The sequence below is a fragment of the Sinocyclocheilus anshuiensis genome, unplaced genomic scaffold, assembly GCF_001515605.1.
Source record: "Sinocyclocheilus anshuiensis isolate Anshui unplaced genomic scaffold, SAMN03320099.WGS_v1.1 scaffold1560, whole genome shotgun sequence".
NCBI classification, from domain to species: domain Eukaryota; kingdom Metazoa; phylum Chordata; class Actinopteri; order Cypriniformes; family Cyprinidae; genus Sinocyclocheilus; species Sinocyclocheilus anshuiensis.
The window spans coordinates 2,127-24,920 of NW_015554163.1; the positions used below are offsets into that span (position 1 = coordinate 2,127).

General features: G+C 38.1%; 3 protein-coding genes and 1 non-coding gene across 8 annotated transcripts; all 4 read right to left on the bottom strand.

Annotated features, from left to right (window-relative positions):
- Positions 1-1,647: 1,647 nt before the first annotated feature.
- Positions 1,648-3,833, bottom strand: LOC107670906 (28S ribosomal protein S34, mitochondrial-like; the record flags this gene model as incomplete). Its single annotated transcript, XM_016463723.1, has 3 exons — positions 3,714-3,833; positions 1,851-2,173; positions 1,648-1,700 (listed from the first exon to the last, which is right to left on the bottom strand). Coding segments are annotated over exons 2-3 (371 nt in total), but the record flags the coding sequence as incomplete, so codon positions are not given.
- A 482-nt stretch (positions 3,834-4,315) lies between these two features.
- On the bottom strand, positions 4,316-21,049 carry LOC107670907 (SPRY domain-containing SOCS box protein 3-like). Of its 5 annotated transcripts, none has more exons than XR_001632134.1 (8): positions 10,838-11,003; positions 9,387-9,533; positions 8,294-8,471; positions 8,019-8,206; positions 7,489-7,591; positions 7,246-7,371; positions 5,087-5,588; positions 4,316-5,006 (listed from the first exon to the last, which is right to left on the bottom strand). XR_001632134.1 is itself a non-coding variant. In XM_016463728.1 (8 exons), exons 3-8 carry the CDS (start codon positions 9,510-9,512, stop codon positions 5,233-5,235), a joined length of 1,077 nt encoding a protein of 358 aa, XP_016319214.1. In that variant the 5' UTR covers positions 9,513-9,525; positions 10,766-10,770; positions 21,043-21,049; the 3' UTR covers positions 4,316-5,232. The 5 variants fall into 5 exon arrangements, 4 of the variants coding, with proteins under 4 accessions (XP_016319214.1, XP_016319213.1, XP_016319210.1 ...); XM_016463728.1 differs by lacking the exon at positions 10,838-11,003 and adding exons at positions 10,766-10,770; positions 21,043-21,049 and having other exon boundaries at positions 4,316-5,588; positions 9,387-9,525; XM_016463727.1 differs by having other exon boundaries at positions 4,316-5,588; positions 9,387-9,525.
- Positions 12,446-18,899, bottom strand: LOC107670910 (V-type proton ATPase 16 kDa proteolipid subunit-like). The gene is made up of 3 exons (XM_016463731.1): positions 18,612-18,899; positions 14,961-15,144; positions 12,446-13,564 (listed from the first exon to the last, which is right to left on the bottom strand). The coding sequence occupies exons 1-3, from the start codon at positions 18,682-18,684 to the stop codon at positions 13,357-13,359; spliced, it is 465 nt and encodes a 154-aa protein (XP_016319217.1). The 5' UTR covers positions 18,685-18,899; the 3' UTR covers positions 12,446-13,356.
- Positions 21,015-21,086, bottom strand: trnac-gca (transfer RNA cysteine (anticodon GCA)). Its single transcript has one exon. It is a non-coding gene; the product is annotated as a tRNA-Cys (tRNA).
- Positions 21,087-22,794: the final 1,708 nt, after the last annotated feature.

The following is a 22,794-nucleotide window of genomic DNA, read 5'->3' on the forward strand; positions in this document are numbered from 1 at the left end:
CATTAAAAACAGTAATATTGTGAAATATTATTACAATTTAAAATGATTGTTTACTGTAATTTATTACTGTGATGGCAAAGCTGAATTTTGAGCAGTCATTGCACCAGTCTTGCACCTTCAGAAGTTATTCTAATATGTCCATTTGGTGCTCAAGAAACATTTCTTATTATTATTGCTAAAAACAGTTGTGCTGCTTAATATTTTTGTAGAATCCGTGATAAAAAAGTTCAGGATTCTGTGATGAATAAAAAGTTCAAAAGAATAACATTTATTTGAGATCGAACTCTTTTATAACGTTATAATAGTCTTTGTCACTTTTTATCGATTCAATGCATTCTCACTTAATTTAGTTTCCTTACAAAAAATCTATATATAGCAGTGCCACAACACCAAAATACTACATAGCTAGTGTAGAAGTGATACGGCAGAACAAAAGAGGAAAGAGATTTTTTTAAAGAACTACTGTTTATTAAAAATAAGTGGCATTATTTATGTTTGTGGATTAGTTAGTTGTTCACAGAGAAGGTAGGCCTGGGAGATAAAATGGTATCGATATTTATCGACGGTACACCTTGTTCGATAACGATATAACAAATGTTCGATATAGTGCACGATATAGGCACGTGCTCTGAGTGACGCAGACAGCACACACAAACACGAACACATGCTGAATTGAGTGCTGTGCCTGCCTGTGATGAGGAGATTGTGAATAAAGAATGAATATTAGTCGAATTTAAAATAAACATTTGCATTTGAATGCTAGGAGTGCATCAGGGAGCGTCATCAGTGGCGCGCGAGATGCGGTGATGATGATGTAAGTGACGTTGTTGCATTTTAATGTTTTGTTAGTCTAGCCCACGAGACGCGCCGCTGCAGCATTATTCATTCAAAATATTAGAGAAATATAGAAGCTCAATGCGGAGAAGATCTTGATTAGGTTAAAACCGAAACCAAGCCATTCACACAGAACGCATATTCAGCGCATTTTTTAGTCGGACAAATATGACTGCTGCACTCGCGTCTCTCACAAGAGATGTATAGAAAGCCATGCAAAGTTAAAACAGTTTAAACTTTTAGAAAACACGTCACAAATTTGTGGAGGTTTATTCCTGTTCACTGCGTCTCATATGTTTTTAAATGCAATCTGTGTGATCGGCGCTTCGCTCTTTGGATTAAGCAACGCATAAATACATGATGCCGTTTTGTTCCTAATCGTTTATGCAATTTATGAAATTATATTTGATTTTTATGAGTTAATTTAGACGTAATGCACGTTTTTGAATAGAGTTACATCCTTGCGTTGACAATTTAAATGCGCTGCATTATTTTGCTCATTGCGCCCTCCTGTGGCCTCGGGAGACAAGACAAAAGTTTCCTATTTAATCTGGATATAAAACATTAGAAATGAGATATTGGTTTAATTTTTATTTTGTGCTTGATTGTTAAAACAAAAATATTTGTTGTTTGTCTCAATAAATTGGGTTAATTTAAAAATACAGTGGTTAAATTAAAACATTTTTTCTATTGCTCTTTTGTTTTAAAAAAGGTTATAAAACATGTCAATAATTATCGATACCGAACTATACGAAATATTATATCATTGATACATTTTTTAGCTATATCGCCCAGCCCTAAGAGAAGGTTTTTTTTTTTTTACCTTTAAATGTTAGAACGCCCCATGCTTTCCCATGATCCATGTTCTAAAGAAGAAAACATCAGTGTTTGAATTCACACACACACTCAAACATAATCATTTGCACAATTATTTATGTTGTTGCATGGGTTAAAATAATCACAGCTAGACTGACAATGCAGAAGACAAAAACCACACAAATACAGGCAGAACGTACCTCTGCTGTATAATCCACCTTGACTTTTGTTATTTTCCAGTAGCATGGCTCTGTATGCTCGTCCAGCCATGACTTGCGTGTAAAGAGTCGACCCACACCAAACATGCGCATGCCAGCCAGTAACAAAAAGAGGCGAGTTTCTTGCCGCACATCTTTCCAAGCCAACACTGGCAGCTTTTTGCCAGTGAAGGGTCGTGTCATGGTGTCGTAGTCCAGCGCATAGCGCTGGGAGTCCTGGGGTCGATTCTTCAGCTCCCGGTAGGCCCGGATCTTCCGTGCCATCACGGCTATAAGCCTCAGACGCTTTTTCTTTACCATGCTGCCTGGATGACCGATAAAAAAAATTACAAAAAAAGCAAAATATGGACATAAATATAACAAAACATCAGGTTTCACCAAAAAATTTCCCGTCATCATACACTCACCTTACAAACCTTGTAAACAGTTGACAGCAGTCAATTAGCATTTTTTTTACATACTATTGGAAGTCAATGGCTACCAGCAACTGTTTAATAACCCACATTCTTCAAAATATCTTCTTTTGTGAAGAAAGAAGAAGTAAACTCATACAGGTTTGGAAAACTTGAGGGTGAGTAAGTTTACAATTTTCAGTTTTGGGTAAACTATAAAAAACATTATGAAATTCATAGAATGTTTTCAGTTCAATTCAGTTCAGTTTTCACTCAAATTGTTATGCTGATGATAATACAATTTGAAATAAAATAAATAAACATTTAAAAATGCAAATACAAAATAAAAGCATTATTACTTGCCTTTAGGATTACACTGCGTATAAAGACCTGGGAACTCACACAGAATTATAATAAACTGAAAAAAAAAAAGTCTTAAATGGTTGTCTATTGTAAAAATCTATTGTTATATACAAATACGATATTATATTAAGTATTATATGAAAAATACGATTAAAAGCATGATACACTGTTACATGGACATGAATGCATTTTGCACAAAAACACTTGAAGACCTCAAATCTCCCCTGAATTTTAATGACTTTCAAATGATCAGTAATTATAAGTCTACTTTCAAATTAACACATTACGACATAGGTTTTCAAGTCATATTTAAAAGGAAACTCAAGATCATATCAAATCAGTATGATCAAGGTTATATAAAGACCATAGACCAGGGCTGTCCAAACTCGGTCCTGTTGTGCCGAATTCTGCACCCCTGCCAGATTATGCACCCCCTCGTTGAAGTCGCTACCTGATTGTCTAATCCCAACCCCACCCCTAATCCTAACCCCTCCCCCACACCTACTCCTAAACCTACCAATACTAGGGGATGCATAATCTGGCAGGGTGCAAATGTCGGCACTACACCGGTGTCCTGCAGAGTTTAGCTCCAACCCTAATTAAACACACCTGAAGCAGCTAATCAAGCTCTTACTAGGCATAGAAACTTCCAGTCAGGTGTGTTGAGGCAAACTGGAGCTAAACTCTGCAGGACACCGGCCCTCCAGGACCGAGTTTGGACAGCCCTGCCATAGACTGTAAAAAAGACATGCGATTGACAGCTATAGCTGACTTCATTGATCTAATGCGTATAACACAGGCAGCGATATGTGCATATCTTGCCAATATTTTGGACGTATGCTATATCACGTAAATATATCACATAGAGACATCTGACCAGTCACTACATTTAACGGAGCAGCTAAACAATCAGCTGCAGTCTTGCGCACACATGCTCCACGTGTTACAGCCCGTTGAATCATAGGATATTAGATATTATACACATGGACACAAACCACTTCAGCCAAAGTCGGCAGAAGAATAGCAAATGAAATAAATAAAAATAAGCGTGCATTTCACACCATTTTTCTGTCAATGACAATTATCTCACCTGTCTGTTTGACTTGACCCCCACAAATGCGTCACGCGCCTTCTGCTGTTCGTCAGTGAAACAGGTCCGCGTGCGTTTTCCGGTTCCGCTCAGCGCGAGCACTCACTCAGCCTCACAAGTGCGACGATCCAAGTCTTGCTTTGAAGGAACATCCCAGACGTCTTCCACTTGATTATTAAACCGTCCAGCAACAAACTTCATTACGCAACAATCTGTCAGAAGTAGTCTGCACAAAATTTAGAAATTCATCATCCAAAAGATGTTATATGATGGAAAATGTATTTTACTTTTGTGTATTAAGAGCAACTATATGATTGATTTTTGGAAACCTTTATTAAGATCTCAAAAAGAACAACAGACTAAAACATATTCAGCCCCATATTTAATGCATATATCATTTTCCTTGACTCATATAAAAGGCCATGCTTAATGTACGGTGTAGAAGCGAAAGAAGGAAGAGAGAAGACAGAATGAATGAGAGATTGAGCTTATGACATACAACACGCGTAGAACACAGCATAGGGACCTGTATATATTTCTACATACATACAATAAGCGCAAAAAGTGCTTTATGCATAACAAAAACATGACTTGCTTTTTTAAAACAATGAATTACAAAATCTTTAATATAAACCCCATATGAATTCAATATGAACCTCACGTAGAGATGTTGAACAGATTGAACATGAATCAACCTCCACTTCACTTAGCATCAGTCAGTTGGACAACTGCATCAAGGTATTTCCAGGGAAACAGAATTTCTACGGAAATACAGTTCAGATACACATCAACACACTTTGAGTAATAACTAGGGCCCAAAGTAATTCCTAGAGACAAGAACTGTCAAAATACACAGGCATTTCCCTCACCATTTCAACATAATGGTATTTAAAACACATTTATGCAGACAATATTCATCATGACGTCACTGTTGTGTTGGTAAGTCCAAGTTGTTTGATAAAATAAGAATAGAGTAAAAACATACAACGATTGTTCAAACATAAAGAGAGAAGTGCTGAGATGTCGGAGTGGTCTGTAATGGAGAGACATGAATATGCATTACATCAGAGGAGATCAGGTAACTTTTTCTGCCCCCAAGTGACGGCAGTAATGGAGAAATTCAGTTCACTCAAGGTGTATCGTTTGTGTTTATTGTGTGAATGCAAACAGTGTGTGAGTTTGTCTGCGCTTCAGATGGTGGCATGTTATTGTTCCCCACATCAGAACAGGTTCATGAGGTTCACATCTTGCTTTTGTCTGAAGAGCTGAATGTAATATATATCCAAATGTCACCTGATGGAGCAAACTACCTTTAGAGCCTTGAAAGATGAATATTTACCAGCGATGCAACTAGTAAAACAGGCTTGACTGACCTTGACGTTACTCAGCCAGCCCTGTTATCCACCGTTGTTATCCACAGCACACGCCCAGTGTTTATATAATGTTGGTTCTTTTTTTATTTGTGGAGACATTTTCTGATGTGTGCATAATGATGCATAATGGACGTGCACACGCAGCCTCAGGTCCAGCGGCAACGTTTCCGCTGGCAGGCCTCGGGGTCTGAGGAGCAGCCCTCAGAGTCACTGCCCGAGGAGGGTCCTGGCGGGGTGTGTGTGTTCGAGTGCGTGTGCGTATGATCCAGGCTTAGCACCCATCCCAGCTTGGAGTGAAGAAGGTGTCTGAGGCCGGGCGGCAGGGGCAGGACTCGGAGGGCATCGACTCCAGACGGGAGCAGCTTGCGCAGTCGTGAGCAACACAGGTACTGTAGAGAGGTGGGCGCGGAGACCGAGCGAATCACCTTCATGCTGCTTTTGGCCGCGGTGGAACACGCCATCGGAAAAACACGCTTATTCTTCATCTCTGTAGCTGCTACTCCTGCCACACACACAATAGACAGGTTAAATTAGGGCTGCACGATTTTGACAAAAATCATAATTGTCGATTATTCCCTTGAAATTGTAATTGCGGTTATTAATTACGATTATCACAATTTACATTGAATGATGTTTATGCCATTGTCTGATGCAACTGCATGCCGTATTTTTATATGAAAATAAACAAGCTGAAAACACTCCTAACTGAAAAACTTTTAGTGCTTTTCTATAGTATTAAGCCTCAAATGTCAACTATACATCGGATTGGTTTATTCTTTAAATTATAAAAAAGTTAAAATATGAATGGTATTATAATGTTATACTAAAATTAAAATAATGGGAAAAACCCTTAAGATAACATGTAGAAAGAAAGAAAAAACGCATCTTAAGCATGCAGAATAACATAAGTGGACTTTGAACGATTAATTGCCGCTTTGAACGATTACGTAATTGTGGCATCCATAATTGTAATCGCGATTAGAAATTCAAATAATTGTGCAGCCCTAGGTTAAATGTTATTAAATGAGTGTTTTAACTGTAATAAACCTGCTCTCCAGCTGTGTGATTGTTCTTTAGTGTCTGTACTCTAAAAACTAGGAATGCGCAATTATAGATTTTCACACAGCACTATTCGGTGGGTTGTTTGAACAACTACTAACTATAGCCTTGTATAATCATGTTCACCAGACATGGATAGGACGTCTCTTATGGATATAGGGGCACGAAGCACAACCTAACTAGGTAACAAGGTAACTGACAAATATCAAAATAAATAAGTGAAATAACTGTAAACTTGCGTGATAATTCATAGTTGTTACAAAAAAATATATTTTATGCACATTAACAGAAATATTGCTTATAGCAAGCGATTGGATTGGATTTGTTCTCCAAAACTAACTGTCTGGAAATGTATTGTTGAATTTTACAAAAATGGAAATTTTCTGCAGTGAATTTACAAAACGTAACAAAATATGGCACTTTTTTTGTGATGGCTGTGGCAGAGGAGTTTTAAAGGCAGTGACTTTCCAATAATGACAGTATGATTTTGAGATCCATCTTTTCACACTGAGGACAACGGAGGGACTCATATGCAACTATTACAGAAGGTTCAAACGCTCGCTGATGCTCCAGATGGAACAATTATTATTAAGAGCCAGGGGGTGAAAACTTTTTGAATTTGAAGATCAAGGTAAACTGTACTTCATTTAACTTCTGGGAAACATGTAAGTATCTTCTGTAGCTTCTGAAGGGCAGTACTAAATGAAAAAATATGATATTTAGGCAAAATAAGAAAAAAGTAAGAATTATTTTGGTCAAATAATTAACATTTTGCAGATTCTGCAAGGTGTATGTAAACTTTTGACTTTAACCTTATATACACACACACACACACATACAAACACACAATAATAAGAAAAATAATATAAAACTGTCTCTTACTGTCAATTATTAAATTGTAATACATGTCAAAAACATGTTTGTCTGGTTACTCTGACATTTTTTGCTGACAGACATCTCAAAAACATTCCTTTTACAAGAACATAACGGTTCATGTTATCTTTCAATTCCTAGAGAGAAACTGACACTTAAAAATGTGTATTATATTTAAAAAAAACAACAAAGATAAGATTGCAGCTGAAAGGAGTTTGTCATCTTACCGATGCACTTGCGGTTTTTGTAGAAGGTGAGGGTGCCGTGCCAAGTGTCCAAGTGAACACCAATAATGGAACCCTGTCCAAAACGTGATGAAAAGCTTACTTTATCACCGTTATGATGTAACAGACCTGAGAAAAACACAAACACACATTACATGAAAAACAATTCCTTCCACACCATGCGTTCATGTAAAGTATAGCGGTTTGTGAACACAAGTATGTGTTTGCGAACCGAACCCGTTTTACCTGTATATGACAGACCCCAGCTGTCTTCATCTTTACCCAGCAGGCTGCAGAATGTGTGTCTATATTTGTCCAGACTCACATCTGATGAGCCAATACCAACCATCTACATAAACACACACAGAGAATTCAACCGTTAAGTTTAAACATCCCCACAGTCTTCAAATCCTTCTAATATGCTGATTTGCTGCTTAAGAAACATTTCTTATTATCAATGTTGAAAACAGTTCAGTGCTGCTTTTGAACTGCTGTGTACATTTGACAAGAAGCATGCAAAACTACTCATTGCAATGTGGCTCACATCTTGGAAAACTCAACTGATTCAGCAACTCTCATCCCTATTAGCTGTATGCTGACAGTTATGCTTCAGTCTGCTGAACCAGCTACGCTGCTAAATTTTTCTTTTAATATCAGCCCTTTTTATACAAAATGCACTAAATAAGCAAACTGCCCCCTATTCACAAAAACCATACTGAATATCACTACCACACTAAACATGCATAAAGACACACATCTGCACTTTTGTTTCTCACCATGTCTGTGCCGTAGACTGGGGAAGTCATTTTAATCTCCCAGAAGTGCTGTCCCTCTGAGAGTTCTTTGGAGCCGCGAATGGCTGCCGTTCCACAGCTATACTCCGAGTGGAAGCTCACTTTCCTGTTCTCACAGCTCAGCAGCGTAGCAGACGACCGGCTGCCCTCATCCCACACCCAGTCAAAATCTGACAAACAAGTAAAAAGCCAATAAGAGAACAAGTTTAAGCATGAGCAAGGTAAAACTAATGTATCAATGTTGCATGTGTCACCACCTTGGTCATCTTCTCCGCAGTGGCAGTCTCGCAAGTGTGTATAACCCCGGAGCCGTGGGTTACAGCTGAGTTCCATCTGTGAATCACAGCTGCAGTATGACTCTCCCGTTACAGGCACTGCGCTCGGAACCGCCGGAACAATGGCTGGATACTCGGCTTCAGAATCAGAGTCACTGTACTGCAAGACACATGCGTGCAAATTCAGATCTGACATAGCTTAGGTCCTTTTGGTCTGTCATTTATGCTTTTTTGAACAGATGACTCCTGTGATGTTCGGCACTTCAGACAAAAGGCCTTTTCAAGCTAAAAAATTAAAGGGATAGTTCAACTAAAATGTAGATAAATTTGTTTCTTTATCCAAACAGATTTGGAGAAATTTAGCATTACGTTACTTGCTCACCACTGAATGCTCTGCAATGAATCAGAATGAGAGTCCAAACAGCTGATAAAAACATCACAATAATTAACTAAACAAATTCCTGTGCATCAATTAATGTCTTTGAAGTGAAGTGAAAGGCTACGTGTTTGTAAGGAACCAATTCATCATCAAGATGTTTTTAAACTATAAACTGTTGCTTCTGGCTAAAATATGAGTCCTCTATCCATAATATTGCTTTCTCCAGTTAAAAAGCCATCTTAACTCAATCTGTAAAGAAATATGCAGAGATCAAGCACCGTTTACAAGAGAAAACAGTCCAGAACAGTTCTAAACAAATATGTCAGTGGACTTTGATGTGAGAGGACAACAGGGGATGGAGGAAGCGTTAAAAAATCCTTAATAATTCCTATAAACATGCAGCTTTTCACTTCACAAGACATTAATTGATAGACTGGAGTGTTGTGGATTATTGTGATGTTTTTATCAGCTGTTTGGACTCTCGTTCTGACGGCACCCATTCACTGTAGAGGATCCATTGGTGAGCAAGTGATGTAATGCTAAGTTTCTCCAAATCTGTTCTGATGAAGAAACAAACTCATCCACATCTTGGATGGCCGGAGGGTGAGTAAATTTTCAGAAAATCTTCAAATTTGGGTGAATTATTCCTTTGATTGCTGCCACATCTACAGGCCTTTCCACATCATCCACACCCACCTGCTGGCGATCATAACCCCACTCGTCATTCTCGGAGGCAAGCACCAGCGCTCTTGCATCTGCATCCCGTCGGATCCCACTCCATACGTACCTCCACGCCCTGCTGTTTCTGCTCCGCCTCGACATGCCAACCAGGAGCCTCCGCACCTGTCAATCATAGAAAGAACAGTTGCTTGTTATAGAGCGTAAACAGAGAGAACAGACAGTCCTACTGGAAACACACAGCAAACACACTGTCAAATCAAATTCATTTGAACAGCGTTTTCACAATACACAATATTTCAAATCAGCTTTACAGAAATATGACAGACCTACAGACATATGTGACCTTGGAGCACAAAACCAGTCATAAGTAGCACAGGTATATTTGTAGCAATAGCCAAAACATTTTTGTATGGGTCAAAATTATCGATTTTTCTTTTATGCCAAAAATCATTAGGATATTAAGTAAAGAGCATGTTCCATGAAGATATTTTGTAAATTTCCTACCGTAAATAAATAAAAACTTAATTTTTGATTAGTAATATGCATTGCTAAGAACTTCATTTGGACAACTTTAAAGGCGATTTTCTCAACATTTAGATTTTTTTGCACCCTCAGATTCCAGATTTTCAAATAGTTGTATCTCAGCCAAATATTGTCCTATCCTAACAAACCATACATCACTGGAAAGCTTATTTATGATGATGTATAAATCTCGATAAAAAAAAAAAAAGACCCTTATGACTGGTTTTGTGGTCCAGGGTCACAAATGACAACTGTTACTTCAGAGATCTTCCAGTAATCACCATAAAAATTACGTGTGTGTTATAAACATAGTGTACCAAAATATTAGTTTGTCAGTAGCCATAAACATTTTTTATGTCCCTACCACGTGTTCCCCATTATATCTTCAAATAATTCATAAAGTGCCAAACGGATTGTCTTATGTGCGTTTTATTGTAATCCCGTTGAGCGTGAGGTGCGCTCGTGAAGCTAAACTTCCACTGTAGTGTATTTAGCGCGCGAGATGTAAACACTAGCTGGCAACACGCTCAGTTTAATTTCCAGTGATAAATGCATTGAGTCATTTCATTACGCATAGGCAGTCATTTGAGAGCTAGCTGACATGTCGGTATACTGTAGCTCCTAAAGATAGATTCCGTAAAATACATAACGTGTTCTCTCTGCTAGGCCTCGCAGAAGGTGGTCAGCGAGAGCCAGGCACCTTGCAAGACTGTAGAGATGAAGGCTAATTCGCTTACAGAAGAGCAGATCGCCTGCAGTCATGCTAATACTATCGAATACTATTTGGATTTCAATATTATCCCAGCCCATATGATAACAATTGTAAAACAGTGCAACAGGCTTCGTCATGTATACATGATCTTGGCGCTAACGGAGGCTCGCGGACTTAGCAGGCGCTACATCCTGCCTGCTGCATTCACTCGGATAAGCACAAGCACACTTACCTGTCTTTCAGGGGCACCACTGCGATCACTGGAGTCTCGTATACCTGAAGGTTTTAGTATGACACTGTAATGTATGTATCTGTAAAAGCAATCGGATTCTGTTCACCAGCTAACCGTCACACTTTCCTGTGACCTACTTTCACGACAGACGTAAACAATGCTTTAACAAGCCCCGCCTCCTCGGTTCAAATTCCATTGGTCAAAAATTCCAAGTAGGCGGGGTTTATTTTCTAGCTTGCGTTACTACAGGTCTAAACAGCTGTCACTTAAATGTCAAACTCGTCCCAAGACTGAAGGCTAAACCCCTTTTCTGACTTTCACGCTTCCCCATGCAGGCAAGTGTAGCGACAGTACATTGAGGCAGATGTTAAACTGTCATTATTAATGAACTAGATTACTTTTTGGCTGTTTCAGTAAGACAGACAGCTCTTTGCTGTGTTCTTCAACCGAACAGTTTAACAGACTATTTAAGAATATTCTGCTACATGTTTTAGAACAATCTGTTATCTACTGTTTCAACTTTGTTCATACCTACAAAAGTTAGATTTTGATCATAACATCTTGATTTAAGGTCGGTGTTTTGTTTACGGAATACATAGGCCTGTGTCATGCCTGTTTGGATTTAGCTTCAATTCAAAAGGATTAATAATAATAATAATAATAGTTGTTGTTGTTGCTGTTTTGTTTTATAAAAAATTAAACCTATTTTAGGACAATTAAGCTTCTAGACTTTTCTGGTTATATTATTTCTGTATAACATAATTTTCTAAAAGGAAAGTACATTTTAATTACTGTAGAAAACAAATTATGGACATTATATTAAATAAATTATGTAAAAATCAAAAGTAAAAATTCCAGGCCCATTATGAAACTTTTTTTGTGCATAATTGTCATTGAAATAATGTCACTGTGCAAAAAAAAAAAAAAATCTAAAATAGACCTTACAGATTATATTTTTAAGCTAAATATAATTATCTGTGACATTCACTCATAATCACAGTAGGCTAATACATGTTGCTGTTATAATCAAATTCAGAAATCTTCATTTGTACAAAGAATTAGACAAATTGTCTATTCTATTGCTGATGTGATATAATAAACTAACTGTAATTTAGCTAGCACAGTCACTTTGTATTACAGATGGGTCAATTACACCGTTTCTGGTAATGATGTGCAGTAAGAGGCCTGGAAAATGAAGGAGTGCTGCTCTATAGCGCCCCCTTCCCCCTGTGGTGGCGTGACTGCAGCAACCCGGAGCGCAATGAAGTTTGGTTGAGGCTGCAATGCGGTGATTCAGACAACCAGATGGTAACCTGTGGATTAATCCCTCATGTTGCAGTCTATTCGACTCTCTGTGACGTGAGAGCATCTTGATTATTAATGTATGGTTGCAGTTTCTGAATATATTTTAATGAGACACTCCTCAGATACCATTTGTTCATGTTCACCAGTGATAGATGAATTTGCATACTTGGAAATCATAATTTATGCACCTTAAATTGAAGGACATAATATGTTACAGTCCAAGAATTGGCTTGCACTTTGAACATCTGCAGAATATTTCCATTATCACATCACGTGTGTGTTTGAATAAAAAGGAAACTGAAATTAGGTTGAGGAAGTTTTATTCGGAAACTGGACAAGTTGCGCTGGTGTTCACCCATGAATGGAACCAGAAACAGTATCAACTACAGGTACAACGCTACATGTCTGAAGAATGTCATGTTAAGAGTTAAAGCACACGCTCGCTCACAGGCACACGTGTGCATCCATTCATTTCACACACACTTAGTAAACTTGCACATCAATACCTTGATTAAGACAACGGTCTCAATGGTAATCAATGATTACATACCCAAAGAAACTCCACAAATTTCCCACAGTGCAATTCACCTACCTATACAGACTTATATGTATATATATTTCTCATATTACACACACACACACACACTCATGTATTTAGATAAACATTATTTCAATAAAGACTTTGATCCATTTAACTGTTTAATGAACATCTCAAAATCTTCATAAATAATCAGCAGGAACAGAAAAAAAAACTGAAACAAAAACAAACTAATAATTCCATCTTTTTTTACACTTAGGTCCTCAACATCGGTTTCAATTCGAATGGTCCCAAAAGGGAGAAAACTAAACGACGGCTGATTTGTTCTCCAAATGAGAATAAAATTAAGACAAAATAAAAGAAGGATGACAAACAAGTGTAGCATAGGAGAAAGAGGACATCTATTTAAACACACACACAGGACGAGAGCAATAGCTACACAGCGCATTTACAGGGGGACGCACATCAGGCTACTATACACAGAGAGGAAGTTCAATCATACATTCACTTGCAAACAGCAAACTCACGATACACGCATGCACGCAAAAATTCCTCTCTCATCGTTTCGGGTGGTGAAGTTACTCAATGTGTATAATTTGGAGGATGTTTGTGTGTGTGTGTGTGTGTGTGTGTGTGGGGTTGATGGTTGTTCATGTGTAAGAGATGATAAGAGTGATTAACCCTTGGTGGACAGGATAAGAGCGACAATTAGCCCGTAGAGCCCCAGAACCTCAGCGAAAATGAGGATAAGGATCATCCCCACGAACAGGCGAGGCTGCTGGGCTGTGCCCCTCACTCCTGCATCTCCCACGATACCAATGGCGAAGCCAGCTGCGAGACCACTCAGACCCACGCTCAGCCCGGCACCCAGGTGCAAGAAACTCCTAAACACAGAACATGCATAGCGTTACATCTTTGTTGTAACAACATTTGTTACATTATGAAGACAATATAATAGACAACAACTGAGGTAAATTTAAATAATAATTACATAAAGTAATATTAGTAACAACAATAATTTACAAAAAGAACAATACCGTTAAACCTCCATGTACAGACACAGTAACAGTCTTTATATATTCTTATATAAAGTTGTATGTATGCATATATTATATTATATATATATTAGTTATAAAAAAAGATTTATCTATCTATCTACATACAAAAATTGGATTTTGTAATTATAGCAAAGAGTACATAATAATAAATACCCTATAATAATACCCAATTTATACAGATAAAGTAAAAAGTCTCTTTAATTGTTTATATACTCTTACGATCGATCGATTTTAATAGTGTTAAATAGTTTTGGTAAAAATATATTTTGCTTGTTAAACATTATGAAGTCAATAAAATGTAGAGTCATTAAAGAGTTCGTTCACCCAAAAAATGAAAATTCTGTCATTAATTACTCACCCTCGTGTTGTTCCAAACCCGTAAGACCTTCGTTCATCTTTGGAACACAATTTAAGATATTTTTGATGAAATCTGAGGGCTCTCTGACCCTCCCATAGACAGCAAGGTAACTACCACGTTCAAGGTCCAGAAAAGTACCAAGATGATCGACAAAGTAGTCCGTGTGACATCAGTGGTTCAACTGTAAAGTTACGAAGCTACGAGAATACTTTTTTGCGCAAAGAAAACAAAAATAACGACTTTATTCCACATTTTCGTCTCTGGGTCAGTGTGGCGGCGCTGACCCAGATCCGGCATGATGACAGATCTGGGTCAGCGCCGGCACACGCTTGCGTCATGATACTGTCGTGAACGCGCGTCATGATACTGTCGTGAACGCGCGTCCACAAGTGATGCTGTAGTGGTAGTTACCTTGCTGTCTATGGGAGGGTCAGAGAGCCCTCAGATTTTATCAAAAATATCTTAATTTGTGTTCCGAAGATGAACGAAGATCTTACGGGTTTGGAACAACACGAGGGTGAGTAATTAATGACAGGATTTTAATTTTTGGGTGAACGAACCCTTTAAGATTTTTCTATTTTAACCAAATAAAAAAATAAAAAATAAAAACCTTTCACCTCCATGTACAGATACAGTAAGAGCCTCTTTGGTTGTTTATATACTCTCACTACCTATAAACTCTAACATAGTGTTATATCTAGATTAGTCATATCATATCAAACAGATATTATAGTCAGCTATTTAAATAACATTTCTCAGCCACCAATAAAATGTGCTATTTTTTTTCTCTGTTTATGAGGAAGCTGAGAGTGACTTGCAGGAAAATCCTAAGCAGACAAGACACAAGCGAAGAGCATGACTCACTTGTAGAGCGTGATTCCGGGAGCCATGTTGTTGGCAATAAGTACAGCCACCACCAGGCCATAGATGGCAATGATACCCGCCATGACCACGGGAATGATGGACTTCATGATCAGCTCCGGTCGCATCACTGACATGGCAGCAATGCCTGTGCCACTCTTGGCCGTCCCATATGCAGCACCCAATGCTAAAAAGAAAGGAAATGGCAATTAACGTGCAAAAGAGAGCGAGAACGAGCACTTAAAATGGGTTAAAGTTGAATGAATACAGGACAAGGCACATGTTGTAGGTTTAAACAAATACCCAACTAATGAACACCATTCTAACACGTCTTATAAACCAACCCCCCAAATACAAACCAGCAGTTCCAGGAATACTTAGTAACCTTTTTAAGGCGAGACAACAGACAAAACCATAATTTAGAGATTTTGCTTCCATATCTTGTTTTCTTTCAGACTAGTGGAAATAAAACATCCAAAAAACACATGTAAGTTTTTATTTTATTACACTTTATCATCTTTAAATTTCAACTGCATTACATAAATTTAATGGCCGTTTTCTCAAAATTGATTTTTTTCTCCTGCACTGAGCCAGAAATCTCCACTTCAGTAGCACTTACATACACCAAAATTTAGTTTTCTTCCTATATATATATATATTTTAACGGTTTTTACAGAGGGTTGTGTTTATTAGGGCTGGGTAAAAAAAAATATCGATATCTCGATATTAATCGATTCACTTTTTTTACGGAACGATATCGATTCTTAAATACCAAGAATCGATTAGTCTCGCCTGTTTTCAGTTAATGGACAGAACATTGAAGGGCACCTCCCATCCAATAAATCGCAATAAGCATTGTGCTTTGGTACTTTTAATATGAAACAAAGTCTCAGATTTCAAATTCTGTCCATTGTATTGCAGTATTCAAATAATAAATGCCGTTTTGGCGCTGTTTAATGTGGAGTGACAGATCGCTGTAGCGCCTCAGTTCAACAGACACAGCAGCGCGAAGCCCACGTGAACTGATCATCTCCTCCACATTAATACCAGTTTCAGCACAAAATAAACATGACTAAACATCCGAAGGTATGTATAAAAGAAATAGTACAACTTTACAATCCGTATCCTGTCTCATGTAATCGTTCAATCAGTGTTTCAGCCGCGCAAAGACGTCAATATAACGTCTTGTAAACAATGTCAAGTAATGTCACATTTACCTCAGAAAAACATATTTGTGACCATAAACTCATTAGTCAGCCAGAAAAATAAACTGTAGAGAGGGGCGTTTAACTAAATATATGCACCATATAACATATTCATTATAAATTTTACTGTTCTTCAAAGTTTAATTTATGTTTGAATAAATCCATCAAGTTTTCATGACAGCCATCATGTTTATATTAAAAAACTGAAGTAGAAATATTATGTAATTGTAACTTTATTTTAAAAACTTCATTAAGTGTAATTTAAGCAGTTGTATAGCTTACAAATCAGTCAATTTTAACCTTCAATATTATAGTATAGTACCAACTGACTCTCATATATATTTCACAGCATTAGTTGAGAGATTTTTTTTCCTTGAGAAAATTTGGCATGTACTGTACCTGATATATATCCAAAAGAATCGATATTGAATCGAACTGAATTGGTAATCGAATCGAAAGCTTGTGAATGAGAATCGAATCGAATCGTGAAATTTGTGTCAAAACCCAGCCCTAGTGTTTATAGGTCACACATGCTTTATATACATTTGTTCCTAATTTCTTTTCCTGACTGTTGACAGTGTTTTCTGAAAAGAGATATTCAAAATGCCTACTGTATAAACCTTTAATAATTTTGCATCTGGCTTTATCTGATGTTCAGGAAATGTATTCAAATCCAGTCAACCAAACCACTGACATCCAAGGTACTTTTTACCTACTATGGAAGTCGATGGCTACCGTCAACTGTGTGGTTACCAACATTCTTCAAAATTTCTTCTTTTGTGCTCAACAGAAGAAAGAAACTCGAAAGGCTTTGCAACAGGAGTAAATGATGACGGAACTTTCATTTTTGGTGAACTGTCCCTTTAATTAGATAATAAATACAACATTTCAGAAAACTTAATGTCTGCTTTAAGATTAAGTTAAAGCATTTTAATGTCTGCTGTCTCCTTTTGTGTGCGGAGCTGCTCACACAGATCTACTCGGAGTATGTCCTGTGTTCGTCTATAACTGTTTGGTTCGGCTCAGCTACTAAATCAGACATCAGAAGACTACAACGGACAGTCAGGATTGCTCAGAGGATTATTGGTGCCCCCCTTCCCAACCTCCAAGATCTTTACATCTCCAGAGTGAGGGAAAGGGCAGGTAAAATCACTCTGGACCCCTCACACCCTCAGCACACTTCCTCTTTGAACTGCTGCCCTCTGGCCAGCACTACAGAGCACAGACCACCAGAACAGCCAGACACAAGATCAGTTTTTTCCCCAGGCCATATCCCACCTGAACAAAACATAACACACCTCAGGACTGCACATCTGTTAATAAGTTAACTCATCAAAACTTTCATCTGTAAGTACCACATATGCACATTCACAATTCTTTCTACTCACATTTCTTTTCTCGATATTTTATTACGATATTGTTATTTATAATTGATGGTCTCTTCTCTTTATTATTAGTGTTTCTATCACCTTAAATGACATGCATGTCAGCACTATGTCTGTACTCTCTGTACTGGAAGCTCCTGACACCAAGACGAATTCCTTGTGTGTGTAAACACACTTGGCAATAACGCTCCTTCCGATTATGAACCTATTCATCTGTGGTGTCTTGATTTAAAGACTTCAAAAGGCAAGCTCAGCAAAACATTGGAGACAGTCATCAACTGCTTTGGTTCTCCGTCACATGACTACAGAAGCAGCGAGTCCCTTTCGTTTGTAGGAAGCGAGCGAGGAGTTGCATCAAATTTATTTGGATCTTTCCTGGACTGAGGCGGCACTTAAATGTATTAAATGCCAAGAGCAATGGCTGTCGTTTGAGTAACGTTACAGACAATACGTGTGTCTCTGAGATAAACAGTTAAACTCACAAGGACGTTTTTGTCTGGGCGTGTAGTTCGTGTTTTTAAAATGGGCCGTCGCATTAGATAAGAGCAAACCTGTTTATGTTAGTTAAGTAATGCATTTCATCTGGAGTTGAAGAAAATCAATGGCATTTAATCGGTCAGGCGACGCTACAGTTACAGTCTAGACCAATACACGCAGGATAAGCGATTATAAGAAGATAGCGATGATAAGAACAACAAATAAACAAAAAAATCTTACGTTCTTCCAGCCATAGACGACATTAAATAAATGACGTCCTTGCGCAAACATTAAAACAGGAGCATCGGCTCATCCGACACGACAGCGTCTTAAGTTTATCACGCAGGGTTCAGTGAGCCGTAACAATGAAGGAAATAATGAAACGAAATAATTAATTAATTAATAGACATTACGTCAACCGAGACGTCATGTGCCGTGATGGAAACCTTCGCATCCCTTCAGCTACTACAGGTACAGGAACACGGCTCAGCGAGCGTCGCGTCGCGTCTACCCGGGCTATACACCTAATAAAGCATTCAAAGTGACGGACACTCAGTTTAATGAGGGTAAAACGACGCGTCTCTTACCACTGAATACCATTGCTGCCGAGGCACCCATCACTGCGAAGAAGGGAGAGTACAGGGGGCTCTCGGCGGACATTCTTCTTGCGCGTTCAGACACCTAAAACTAAAGACAGAGAGGGAGGAAGGCTTCAGTCTAGGAGGTTTAGGCTCTAAGGGAGCGCTGTTCTAGGCTGACAGGTCTTGTAGGAGAAGGAGCGGAGCGCAAGAGACGGTCACGGATCCGACAGGAGCTCGATCGCCGGCGGAGAGGAAGAAAATGGCGAAACGGAGAGAGTCACATGATCAACCAAGAGTGCAGGGTCCATTTCCGCTTCTCCGGGGATGACTTATGAACACGCTGCGCAACGTATTTCTTTCTAGGATTTTGTAATGACTGACTGTCACGGGATCTCAGAGAGGATTTTCGACGTTTTAGTAGACTTTAATACACGTTATTAGTTTTGTGTGAGCATTGGGTGGTTTTGTCGCTGGAACGACACCCCTAATTTATTGGTAATTTGGTATGTTCCATTGCAGGCTTCCACTACGACCTTTGAATGCGTTCACTGATCATAGAAATATATAGACTTGTTGTGAACCAGTTGTTTATCTGGTAGAACTTGTTTCATTCTTTAAAAACCGACAGATGTTGGCCACATATTATATGGATAAGTTTAAATCTCTTATGGTAGGAACCATTTTGCGAATAAGGTTGTGAAAGTGCAGGATAGAACACATATAGCCTATACACATAAATAGGCTATTCTATTTATTTATTTTTTTTTTTAAAGCTCAAAATCCAATAGACCAGTTTTCTCAGTGCATTTACTACAGCTATTTGTAGACGTCCATTAATATAACTGGGAAAAAAAACGTTTACTGAAGCATTGAAATCTCAATGAAACGTTGAAGAAACTTTATTTTTACATTGCATGTGGAGGTTGTATGAGGTGTACATTGTCATGTGCTTAGTCTCATGACTTCTAGGCTTGGAGCTGGAGAGTCCAGAGGGGAAGTAACTTTATGTTACTCACTCTCGGGAACAGGCGTAGGCAGACAAGTGTAACATTAAAACTTCTTAATTGTTCTGTAATGTGTGTGAACTTCCCTTTTAGTTGTGTGATTTTTGATGTGAATCTAAAAACTGAAAGTTGCATTGCATGTATTCCTTCCTCTGCATGTTGGGTGCTGATGACAGTCACCTGAGATTATACCACCTGCATGTTACACAGTGGTAGTTACTATAAAACAGATAAAGAAGAGTGAAGCGAATCCGGGAAAGGAAAATGCATTCTTGTCTTCTACTGATTAACAAAAGAGTACAAATTCAGTGTATCAACTATATACTTTATATATTTATATACACTAGAGCAGACATTGCCAGATGCATAGTGGGAAAATATTTCTAGGAACAGTTTTCTGTCTATAATACAGTATTACATCTATAAAATATAACACACCAGTTTTCCAAATATTAAAATATGTAATGCTTTAATAATAAAACTAAACTAAACTCTGACTTTTACATTTAACTGTTCCCTCCTGGTGGAATGACCTGCCCAACTCAATCTGAGCAGCTGAGTCCTTAACCATCTTCAAGAAACGGCTAAAAACACATCTCTTCCATCTTTATTTGACCCTCTAACTCTAGCACTCTCTGTTCTAATTCTATTCTCTAATTCTATTATTGATTCTATTCTATCTGTTTTCTTTTTATTTATTATATAATTTAAAAAAATACCCTTGCTACGTGTACTGCGTTAGGCTAACTGAGACTTGTTATAGCACTTGTATTTCATTGCTCTTTTGTTGATTTTGATTGCTTCCATTGTCCTCATTTGTAAGTCGCTTTGGATAAAAGCATCTGCTAAATGACTAAATGTAAACTAGCTGTTTGGAATTGATCTGAGTGTATTATAATAATAGTAACATCAACCATGCAATAAACAAATGTAACTTGACATAAAAAAAAAACTATTAAAAGCTAAAACTACATAAATACTATGTTTAATTATACAAATGTATAATTAAACTAGATAAACAGCTTATATTATTCCAGTATGTGGCTGATTTGACTGGGAAATCTGAATCCACATATATATTTAACAAGGTGTTTAGGATGACCCGGATGGTTGAGAGGGTTAATGTATGTGGTGCCGTTGGATGTCGCTGTATTTCTTCATATTTCTTTTTTTTATTGTCTACGTGGCACTCTCTCATCTGCTGTCCCATACTGCTCCCTATTGGTTATCTGTGTCCAGCATCGCTGAAACCCAAACGAATCACTTGACTGAAGTTTAAATGTGTCTTCATTTTCGTTTGTCAGTCTCGTCTGGTTATGTTACGAGCGCGTATGGCTTGTTTGCTCGCGGAATATTTACGGATATGCAATTATATTGCGCATATGTATTTTCTCAAAACAACTGTAGGGGGCACCCGGATTTGAACCGGGGACCTCTTGATCTGCAGTCAAATGCTCTACCACTGAGCTATACCCCCATCCACGATAACTCACCATTATGTGGCAACCTATTTATATATAATATGTATAAAATTAATGACATTTCCGTAGACTGTTTGATCATCAGTTTAATACATTCATGAATCATAACGCATGGATGATTCCACACAAAAGGCAGTTTCATCCTCACAAAGGCTCTTTATTTTGAAAATCAGTCATTCATGAACATCCTTTGACAAAATAGATGAATTTGATAATAGTGTCCATTACACTGGGAGTTTGTAAACAGTTATTTGCAGAAATTCTACACAGAGGAACAGAAAAATGAAAAATAATAGCCAGACATCCATAGACCTTGGGGTTTAGTGCTACTGTTTCAGCCTGTTTTGGGACAAATACATTTGAACAGTGGCTTCTAAATGAAAGGGAAGAAACAATAGTGTGGTGTAGGGTTTGTGTCAGCTGCTATGCTACAGGAACAGTGTTTGTGTGACACAGAGATGGGTGAGGTCTCATCTTGTAAGTGTATCCTCCAGTGAATTCCCACCATGATCCCATTAACAGAGCTTCTTCCTGTAACAACATGTAGTGCAAATATGAGCACAACAACATGATCAGGTAGGATACACCTTCATCTGTGGTCACGCATAGAAAGAGGCCTAGTAATATTCTCAACATTATGTATTGTGCTATTTATTAATTATTATTTAAAAATTAGTATTATTATTATTTTGCAGCAGGCCTATGCACATTTCGAAAAAAATAGGCTTCATCATTAATTTGTATTATTTAACCATAACCAAAACCTGCCTTACTTCGCTCTGCAATTCCAAAATCATCAAGTACAGCTGACATAAACAACACAATGAATGCTATTTTTCTCGATGAAATGTAAAAAAAAAAATACAATTAGCTAGAAATCCATCGCCAACCTCTGAGCTCAGACGGCTCCCGTGAATCACGCGTCCGCTCTCAGGGCGGTGCATCCGTGCTGCCGTGATCAGATCAGAGCACGTAGATGATGTAGGACAGGAGCACAAGGCCGATGATGGCGAAGAACATCAACAGCAGCACATCCAGCATGATGCTCGCGGAGCAGCGGGTCCAAAAGATGCGCAGGATGCTCGGTCTCGATGACGGCTGTGTCCGCTGGACTGGACTGGACTGGAGACCCTCCTCCTCCCTTCTAGAAAGATGCAGCCAGCAGCAAATGGGGCCAAGCGCTGGAAATCAGATTCTTCCTCTTTTGTAGCGTGCAGACTAGGTTTATTAGGAGCAAACCAGGCTGTACTATTCGGAAAGATGAAGGCAACTACATAATAATAATAAAAAGTCATATTTTATATGGGACCTTTAGAATTTGAGTGATTATCAGGGATAAGAGATTAAATTAGTTAGACAATTGCGTTACATTTGAAAATTGAGAGGGACGCGTCTGATTCGCAGGAGTTTTGACTTCAAATGCATGTTTAGATGGAGAACCGCACTGTAAAAAATGCAACTGCGTATTTTCCAGTTTACGAAACCTTTTGAGTCTCAAATACTAAAAAAATGCAATTTTCTTAAAACTACATACAAACCCTTGTCAGGCCAACAAAATCACCATACAAATTGTTGTCCCAACTAGGCGGACAGTTTTCTGAACAAATAATTTTTATACTGTTGAAATGTTAAGGCTGTGAGTTCCCAGCATGCATTGCAGCATGAATCAATTATGCAGCTACTGTTATATGATTATTTTGCTGT

Excerpts from the sequence above, each read along its gene's own strand:
- LOC107670907 (XM_016463728.1), bottom strand. The coding sequence starts at position 9,512 with ATGTCGAGGCGGAGCAGAAACAGCAGGGCGTGGAGGTACGTATGGAGT. Across the intron at positions 8,472-9,386 it reads GGGGTTATGATCGCCAGCAG|TACAGTGACTCTGATTCTGA; the intron begins GTGGGTGTGGAT and ends TGTGTCTTGCAG. Across the intron at positions 5,589-7,245 it reads CAAAAACCGCAAGTGCATCG|GAGTAGCAGCTACAGAGATG; the intron begins GTAAGATGACAA and ends TGTGTGTGGCAG.
- LOC107670910 (XM_016463731.1), bottom strand. The coding sequence starts at position 18,684 with ATGTCCGCCGAGAGCCCCCTGTACTCTCCCTTCTTCGCAGTGATGGGT. Across the intron at positions 15,145-18,611 it reads GGCAGCAATGGTATTCAGTG|CATTGGGTGCTGCATATGGG; the intron begins GTAAGAGACGCG and ends CTTTCTTTTTAG. Across the intron at positions 13,565-14,960 it reads CCCGGAATCACGCTCTACAA|GAGTTTCTTGCACCTGGGTG; the intron begins GTGAGTCATGCT and ends TTCTGTGTTTAG.